This window comes from Arachis hypogaea, chromosome 11 (assembly GCF_003086295.3).
Source record: "Arachis hypogaea cultivar Tifrunner chromosome 11, arahy.Tifrunner.gnm2.J5K5, whole genome shotgun sequence".
Classification (NCBI taxonomy): Eukaryota; Viridiplantae; Streptophyta; class Magnoliopsida; order Fabales; family Fabaceae; genus Arachis; species Arachis hypogaea.
In genome coordinates, this window is record NC_092046.1 from 124,839,740 (window position 1) to 124,848,709 (window position 8,970).

Sequence of the window (8,970 nt, forward strand, 5' to 3'; positions counted from 1 at the left end):
GAAAGATGCCCAAGATCCTAATGAAGGAAACATGGAAGACCTGTTTACTTATCTACAAGACCCGGATATGGATCTTAGAGCAGTCAATTTGGCCTCTAATGAGACATCATCCTTCTCAGATGGTGATGGGACCCTTCTAGAAGACTATTTCAAGCTGTCCCTTTATTAAAACAATGTTCCCAGTATGTATAATTATTGAGTGCACTAAAATAAAGTGACCTCTGTCACCTATCTAAGAAAAACCAGAAAGAGATAAGGTTTATCCTTATCCTCCAACTGGCATTGTATGATAAGTTTGTTTAGATTCTGTAAGATATTGTTGCTATATAGAGACCTCTATAAAAGGAGGAGCTCACCCCAGTTGTAATTAGATTTCAATGAATATTGTAATATATCCACTCTTTTTATCTTATAAAATGTTCTAAATTTTTCTTCTTTCTCTAAGAGCTTAGCTAGTGTTATTTCCTTCTTCCTCATCCAGTACCATAAAGTATGCTCTGAGGATCCTGCTCATCAGAAAATGGCATGGATAGGATTCACGGAAAATTCTTATAGTGGAAAAAAGACTCCATATTATAATACCAAATTTTGCTTGAACCCTTCAATCTCACTCGATAAAATGGTTAATAAGAGTGATTGGGATAAGCATCCAAGGTATTATAGCATTGTCTTCCTTGAAAAAAGTCAATTAAAATAAAATAAACGACGGGTAGGCATGAAAAACCTAAAATGCCCCTTGTGTGTATGCTGCTTGTCTCTGTCCTCTCTTCCCTTCGTTTTGAGGTCAGCAACGACGCGATGGTATGTGAGGAGCAGAGCGCCAACCATTTCCGATAAGCAAATCCCCACCAACACACCACGTGTCATCCACACGATTTTCCCACTATATATATTCTTTTATTTTTTGGGGATATTTTTCATACCATACTTCACACACCAGAGACTGAAACATCCCAAGAGGTTCAAACTTCGAAGATGGCTGCTACCTCCTTGTGTTCATCAACCCTCCAATCCCAAATCAATGGAATCAATCTTTCTAAAACCTCTCTTTCCCAACCACCTTCCCTCACTTTCTCTAGGTATATTCCTTCCTTTTTGTTCGCTTTTAAGCAAGATAAAGTCACGAGTTTTTTTTTTTTATTTTATTATTTTCACTGAATTCTGTGTTCATTGGAAGCAAATCTATTGAAATCTGAAAATTTTTGTATGAATTTTTCTGTGGAAATCTGAAAGTCTTTATTATGATTGAAATCAGTTCAATTCTGTAACACCTTTAGGGTGTCTATCGTGATACCTTGAGAATGTTACCATCATGCAAGTGTTGTCACATTCTTATGCTGGTTTTTGTTAGATCTTATATGTAATCAACTGTAGGCATTTGAAAGGGGAGCAAGAACTAACAACCTTTTATGCTGTTTTAGAAGTCAGATAATTGATGATTCTGTTAATTTGCAACCTTGCTATTAGATTTGACACTGGCCTATTGCCAATGCATGAGGTTTGATAGTCTTATTCACAATAACAGGATAAAGAAATTGCTACCTTCTGATGAAACTATTTCCCCTAAAGTCAATATATTTATGCAGTGTGTAGTGCTTCTTGAAGGGATAATGTGCTCTGCTTTAATCCTGATTTGTTAATTGCTGTCTTGTGAGTTCAGGAGGAGATTTTCAACCATAGTGAAGGCTTCGTCTCGTGTGGACAAGTTTTCAAAGAGTGACATCATTGTTTCTCCGTCAATTCTTTCTGCCAACTTTTCGAAATTGGGAGAGCAGGTTCTATAATATGCGTTATATTCTGTATTCAATATCCAATATTTTGGTTTGGCTACTAAACAAGAAGATTATCAGTCAAAAGACAACAGTTTTTGACAATGTTTAATATATTAATCATAATCCATTTACCAAGTTTGCGAATATTAGTAGCTATGTCTTTTAGTTAGCAAATCACTCTTACCATGTTTCCTGATTTTCAGCAGTTATGATTCTTGAAGTTTGTTCCTTAACATGTCTAGGTGAAAGCAGTGGAGTTAGCTGGTTGTGATTGGATTCATGTTGATGTAATGGATGGTCGTTTTGTTCCAAACATTACAATTGGACCTCTTGTGGTTGATGCATTACGCCCAGTGACTGATCTTCCTCTGGATGTGCACCTGGTACTCATCGTTATACATATTTTGCATTTAGATGACTTAATGTTGTATGTACTTTTTCTGACTATTGTTAAAGCACTGCAGATGATTGTAGAACCTGAACAGCGGGTGCCAGATTTTATCAAGGCAGGAGCTGACATAGTCAGTATCCACTGTGAGCAATCTTCCACCATTCATTTGCATCGGACAGTTAATCAAGTAAGGTTTCCTCTTGATCTGTATACTTCTTAACTAATATTGTTTCAACTGAAAGTTGATACAAAGGGGATTAACTTGATTAGAACTTAACCAATATGATTAACCTGTAGAGATAATGCCATGTCTACTTACATTAGTACGTATATTTCTGTTCTATTATATGGATGGAAAGAGTTCACAAAAGCCTCAAGGAAATTTGTGAAGGAGGATTAAACCTTAGAATGAGCTCAGCATTTCCTAAAACGAAAGTGGAGGAAATCCTAAAACTCAGCATTTCCTAAAATGTTTTAATATTTCAATGAACACCCAATGGTAAAATTACTTTACAACATCTCTCTTTTTTATCCATTTATTTGTTGGTGTGGGTAAGTAATCAACTATTATTTAGGTTATGGTAAAATGCAGTAGAAGCCATTGGTCTCTTTTTGTATATGGCCAGACTTATATGAAGCTATCTACTTATTTCTGATGAGGTATGCTTAGCCTCTTAATATCAATTAAGTATCTAAATTAATTTTCGAGTTAAGCCACCTTGTTTTTTCTCAGGAGTTTTCCTTTTCCAGAAGCTATATATGCTCTGTAGCATGAAATTTGAGGCCTCACTGTTGAGTTTATGATTTTGAAGAGTATTGGTTTCTTGGTTTCAGGCTATGAACAACATATATGAGATGAGAAAAAATGTTTTTAAGACAGAACTAGAAAGTTTTCCACTCCCCTCTTAGCTTTTCAGTTCAAATATATATGATTACACTCTTTTGATATAGGTGAAAAGCCTGGGAGCTAAAGCTGGAGTTGTCCTAAACCCTGCTACCCCACTAAGTGCAATAGAATATGTTCTCGATGGTGAGCACTTGATTCCCCATGTTTCCCCCCTATATTTTAGCTATATAATAAGAACATTAATAATGATTAGTTCTCAGTATGCTATATGTGGCTTATTAAAGCCTAGCCACTGGCCCATACCAACCTTCATAATAGGCTTGGTATAGAACAAAATGTTGCTGAAGCTTATCAGTAAATTGGAGTTCTAATTGAAGTGAGCATATCATTCTGCTATATGTGTACTTGTGTAGTTCTCTTGGCCAAAAGGGTACATTTTGAGCAGTTCTGTAGATATAACAGGAAACTCAGTTTATTTACTTATTAATTTTAACTATTCATGAAAAATACATGGACATTTTGTTTCCTAATTAAGGAAGTAATAAAGAGCAAAAAAAACTTCTTTCACAACATATTGAATTTCTGCATTCCATTTTTTAATTTGTTTTGGTAGTTAAAGATAAAAAAAAAAAAAAAAATGATATTTTACTATCGTATTGGCAGTGGTTGATTTGGTCCTAATTATGTCCGTGAACCCTGGCTTTGGTGGCCAGAGTTTTATCGAGAGCCAAGTAAAGAAAATTGCTGATTTGAGAAGATTGTGTGTGGAGAAGGTACATGATGCAATCATTTCATCGTGTGTTTGTGTATTATTTTGTTCTTTCCTTTCAACTTTCTGTGTCTTACATAAACTCTAAATGCATTTTTTCTACCTCTCGTTCTTACCAGGGTGTAAATCCATGGATTGAAGTGGATGGTGGTGTTGGTCCTGCAAATGCTTACAAGGTGCCTTATAAATAATATCTTCCATCCATCTATAATTTAGACTGATCTGTAACAAGTCTTGTTTATGGTGAATTGGGGAATTATTGCTTATTTCAAGTGTATTTAGTCATGCAAATCGCAACATTTCCATAGTGTATTTTACTATAAAGAAATGAGGGAAGCGCATACTTGTTTATTCATCAAATTCAGATGCTCTACAGGGTATAGAAACCAGAGATCCTTTTAAATTGCAAGATCCAATTGAGTTTAATCTTGCTTGGCAGGTGATTGAAGCTGGAGCTAATGCTCTCGTTGCTGGTTCTGCTGTGTTTGGAGCTAAAGATTATGCTGAAGGTAAACAATTATTAATTTCTGATATATGGTTTGGCATATGTTGCTATGCTTGGAAAATGTGATTTTTGAATACTTTGCTTGATTGCAATCCCTTGCAGCTATAAGAGGTATCAAAGCCAGCAAAAGACCTGAACCAGTTGCTGTGTGAAGTGCTTCCATGGTGTCCTATTCATTTTATGCATCAATGCTGCTAGCTGTTTGCCCTGTATAGATGTCTTCAATTAAGTTTTGCCTTCGGTGGTTGAAGATCAAAATTTACTGCCAGCATAAGAAATAATCAAGTAAAATAGTGGCGGGGATTGTTTGGGAGCTAGTTTCATTGTGAAAAATCATTGTATAATAATAATGTTACACACTTATACTCAGTGATTCAAATTACTGCTTGTATTTGACAGATACATATTCAACACAAGACTTATGGTCTGAGTGAAAAGATCTCGACCTTATTACCACAGATTGGTTTTTCTGAGTTTGTAGTTTTGTACTTTTCAGACAATGTTCATGATTATTTAATGTGGAACTTCTCCACATCCATGTTTAGTCTAGGTTCCAATATTTTGTTATTTACATTAAACTATATATTGAATTGCATTACACAATGATACATACAAACTGAGAGAGGGCAACTGTACAATAGCCCCTTTTCAAATAACAAAAACGGATTTGTATCTTCTCTGAATATGTTCACATGTCTATCATTTGATGGTGTATCATTTTAACCTCGTTTTTCTAGAGCAATTGAATCAATGATAGAAATGAGCATATAAACAAGGTTATGTTCTGTTCAAATTCTCAAAAGATTTAACCCCTAAACGGCCAAGGAACAAAGTATGACTACACGGTTCGTCTGCAAACAGGACAAGAGTGATTCTTGACTAGCCATCTGTCCACACATGTCAAGTGAAATGTATGACGACAACGTGGTAAGCTTCTTGCAGTTTCTCCTACAACAATGTCCTGTAAATTTCACCTCTCATTGTTAGGGTCACTACACTACCAACATCAAATGCTTCTTTGTGGCTATACAAGAATTCATGAAGAAAAGGGATCAGGATATTTAAACATTGGCTCAGAAAGAACATCACCTGTAAACATATTGCACAGCAGGTATCCTCTGCCTTCATGTCCTTCAAGATGACATGTTGTGGTAACTTGTTCAATGAATCCTTTGTCATTCCTCTTGATGCTACTACATTATTAACATCGTGAATCTCATCGTAGCCTCTATTACCATGGGCAACCTGTTCAAACTATAGAAAATAACCATACATTAGAAACTAGCTATGCTCATACTCATACAGACTACTAATCAATGAAAGTTTGTAAGCAGTAAACATGTGGAAGTAGTATAGCATACAGAATCAACACACAGAATTTTGAAAGTTTATTGTACTCGTGCGTAAGTAAATAAAAATATAAAATGATCAATATGAGTTCTACAGAATAATCAAGATAAAAAACTACTGGTAGCATGGGAGACCAAGGATTGGTCTTGATGTCCAACATTTTCATATTTTACTTCTAAAGTCTTAACTTCAATTGGGAATCATATGATTGGCCGAATCAACTATGTTCAACTAAGGAACAATCATCCAATGATAACTATTATATTTGGATTGGAATGAACAAACTGAATATTCCAGGAACAGTTGTTGAATGTGAAATTTCTAGTCCAAAGTCTCCTACCACTTCTAAATTCTCTTATGTCAGATAAATGAAAACAAAATCCTTGTATGGATAATTTGATTAACCAGGGTACCAGACCATGTTTGATTATACCTCTTACAAATGTTTCCAATTGTGGAAACAAGCTTATGGGATGTCAAATTGTTTTGTTTGTCATACTATATGTTGTAACTGTCTGGATAAATAATCAAATATATCTTCACGTTCCATAAATTCAGATTTGCATTGTTACTTTCTTACTAATTACATGGTGAAACTTTCTCTGTTTTGTTAATTTTGGATTCGTATATGATATGTGACGTGCTATTAGTTCAAAATGTGAAAAACCAATTGAAGGTAGTGCGCATTCACATTAAAATAGCTAAGAGTCATCACTTTTAGAAGGCATGAGGAGATGGACACAGATAACAGACAACGGGGAAGGAAGAGGAAACAGAAACAAAAAAATTACCTGCAAATTGTAAGCAGTTAAAATGTCAGGTGAAATTGATTCCTCTATAAGCCTAGCACGAACAAGTTCCTCTATGAAATCTGCCTGCATTTTTTAAGACAAGGAATTAAACAAAGCATACTATTACAAATATCAGATGCTACTTAACAGCCAAGCACAACCAAGTAAAAAGAGCATCTATATCCCATACAAAGACATTTGAAACTAAAAGTTAGCCATGTTTTCCCCCATAGTTTTGCCAAGTTACAAACATATATCACTTCAAACCAAGGAAAATTGAGAGGAATGAGTACCAACCATAGATGACGTGCCCCGTGAGCCAGTTTGCTCCATGCACCAATATGCACGGGAAGCTTCCAAGATTTCCACCGAGAGTATAGCCCCAGCAACAGCGCCCAATGAAGCTCCCCGCAGCAAACCACTGTGAGTTGCCTTAGCAGCTAAAGCACCAGCTATAGCTCCGGTAAGGGCTCCAGCTGCAAGTCAGAAACACAAGACATGACACCAATATAGAAACAAACCTCACACCCAGATGAGAACACTTAAAAAGAGTGGCTACTGCTATAAGGTAAAAACAGTAAAAACCCCTAGACGCTCAAATTCACAAACTTTACCATACAAAAGCATCTACACCAACAATCATCAAACTAATCTGAATTCAGAAATTACACTGCCAATCTGCCATCAATTCATTCATTCATAAAAGCCCCAAAACAAATTGACTTTTGCACACAATTTATTCCTTTCCTATTCGAGTTTCCATAAGACAAAAGAGAGGTTGGGGGAAAAATTCTGATTCTTTTCCAAAATCAAAAGCAAATCCAATTAAAATCTCCTAATTTTTGGTCAAACAAAACCCGGAAAAAGGGTTTAACCTTAACACCCCCCTCCTTCCTTTTTTTTTTCTCTCCCTTTTCCCTCTCTTTTTCTTCTTCTTTCAATTTTATTCAAGCCCCACCATGCAAAAACAAAACTTTTTGAGGCACGTAAACCAGCTTTAATCAATCATTTATCGGCAAATGAAATTAAGAAAAACAACCATGTATACATTGCTGTTGATCATTACCTACGGCAAAACACAGCGTGAGAGCTCCAGAAATGGCGCATAATAAGAATTTGGAGAGGGAGCAAAACACGAGACCCATGAGTTCGAGCGAGCGTGTGTGAGAATCGCCAAAACTAGAAGCTTTTTATTGATGTTAGGCCATAGCAATAGCAGCGAACCCCTCCACCTTCTTCTTCTTCTATATCTGTGACGGAGGGGGATAAGGAAGGAGCCTTGAGTTTGGGGCAAAGGCTGCGCTGTCAGCAACAACAGATTGAGAAAAAGAGGGTTGGTGGGTCATTTCGGATGACAGAAAAGTTTTCAACTTTGCTGACTCGGTACACAAATTTAGGATACAAACCCCTTACCTTCCGTGGGTTTCGAATTGGATAACCTTATTTTCTGTTACAAGGAACACCTCATCTCAGAATAACAAATTCATTTTCCAAAGCCAGGCTTTAATCAAAGACAAAAGTAAAAATGGGATGTGAGCTCGTTGAGAAAGTCAACCCGTTCATACGAAGATGACCAATTTGATTTAGGGTAAATAATTGAGGAATTATTAGATACTCTCAAAAGTCAAAACATCACTTGGACGTATGTATTTACCCCGTTTAGACTTTTTTTTTTGGTAGAACTCTGTTTAGAGTTTAGACTTTAGACCCCTTTAATATTGAAACCTACTATTTTTAAGTTGCTTAGGTTAATTTAAGTGGTGGACTTGTGTCAAATTTAAGTAGCATCTGTTTAGGTGGTGCTATAAAGCTATTCAATAATTAACATTTAATTAGTAGTTATGCATATAAAAGGTTTTGTTTTACTTTATTTTTTAGGTGGTGGAGACTGAAGAGATCATAATTTATTAGTTTTGTTTATTTGACGGTAATTAATTGAATACTGCAATATATGATATTAGATATATAATTATTTTTATGAAGTAAGCTTTTAAAAAAATTTTTATTATATAATATCAAAATTTTTAAGAATTAAATTAATTTTAGTTTTTTAGAATCAAGCTAGACTAAGATACAACAAAACAACAGCGTGTCTGCATTGTCCATATTAATGATAAATTGAAAATGTCGTGTTCTATGTACAAGTAGTCTACAACTATTAATGAGAAAGCGTTTAGAAAGAACTAAGAAGATAACAAATTAAGGCGCACACGGTTTTGCTGATTTTCCTTGTAAGTTTGTCCCTTATTATTGGCTACGTGCTTCTAATCAAATGCTTGAGGAGGATGTGACAAATGTACATACCTTCAAGCCTAACAATCACAAACCTTTTTGTTTTTTTATAGGAAAAAATCTCTTGATTTTCTTTTATGAGTAATCTATCATTTTTATTTATGAAAATTCAGAATGCTAAGAAATTTATTTACAAATAAATAAAATTATTATTTTTATCTATAAAAAATAAATTTTTGCTAACATAACTATTTGAATTCTAAAAATTTATTTAAAATTTTTAAAATACTTTCTAATATAACTTAACTCTAAC

General features: G+C 34.9%; 2 protein-coding genes across 3 annotated transcripts; one reads left to right on the top strand and one right to left on the bottom strand.

Annotated features, from left to right (window-relative positions):
* The first annotated feature begins 369 nt into the window (after positions 1-369).
* Positions 370-4,742, top strand: LOC112722513 (ribulose-phosphate 3-epimerase, chloroplastic). The gene is made up of 9 exons (XM_025773570.2): positions 370-1,079; positions 1,661-1,775; positions 2,015-2,155; positions 2,237-2,350; positions 3,115-3,193; positions 3,674-3,783; positions 3,899-3,955; positions 4,219-4,288; positions 4,387-4,742. The coding sequence occupies exons 1-9, from the start codon at positions 976-978 to the stop codon at positions 4,434-4,436; spliced, it is 840 nt and encodes a 279-aa protein (XP_025629355.1). The 5' UTR covers positions 370-975; the 3' UTR covers positions 4,437-4,742.
* An 89-nt stretch (positions 4,743-4,831) lies between these two features.
* LOC112722514 (NEP1-interacting protein-like 2) lies at positions 4,832-8,152 on the bottom strand. Of its 2 annotated transcripts, none has more exons than XM_025773571.3 (6): positions 7,839-8,152; positions 7,492-7,727; positions 6,723-6,901; positions 6,426-6,509; positions 5,374-5,538; positions 4,832-5,245 (listed from the first exon to the last, which is right to left on the bottom strand). In XM_025773571.3, the coding sequence occupies exons 2-6, from the start codon at positions 7,568-7,570 to the stop codon at positions 5,123-5,125; spliced, it is 630 nt and encodes a 209-aa protein (XP_025629356.1). In that variant the 5' UTR covers positions 7,571-7,727; positions 7,839-8,152; the 3' UTR covers positions 4,832-5,122. The 2 variants fall into 2 exon arrangements, with proteins under 2 accessions (XP_025629356.1, XP_025629357.1); XM_025773572.3 differs by having other exon boundaries at positions 7,492-7,722; positions 7,839-8,098.
* Positions 8,153-8,970: the final 818 nt, after the last annotated feature.

Bases quoted from the DNA above. Each gene is read 5' to 3' on its own strand.
- LOC112722513 (XM_025773570.2), top strand. From the start codon at position 976: ATGGCTGCTACCTCCTTGTGTTCATCAACCCTCCAATCCCAAATCAAT. The intron at 3,956-4,218 runs GTGCCTTATAAA...CTTGCTTGGCAG, and splicing joins GTCCTGCAAATGCTTACAAG to GTGATTGAAGCTGGAGCTAA. The intron at 4,289-4,386 runs GTAAACAATTAT...AATCCCTTGCAG, and splicing joins AGCTAAAGATTATGCTGAAG to CTATAAGAGGTATCAAAGCC.
- LOC112722514 (XM_025773571.3), bottom strand. From the start codon at position 7,570: ATGGGTCTCGTGTTTTGCTCCCTCTCCAAATTCTTATTATGCGCCATT. The intron at 5,539-6,425 runs GTAATTTTTTTG...TATTTTCTATAG, and splicing joins TAACTGCTTACAATTTGCAG to TTTGAACAGGTTGCCCATGG. The intron at 5,246-5,373 runs GTGATGTTCTTT...TGAAATTTACAG, and splicing joins GCTGTGCAATATGTTTACAG to GACATTGTTGTAGGAGAAAC.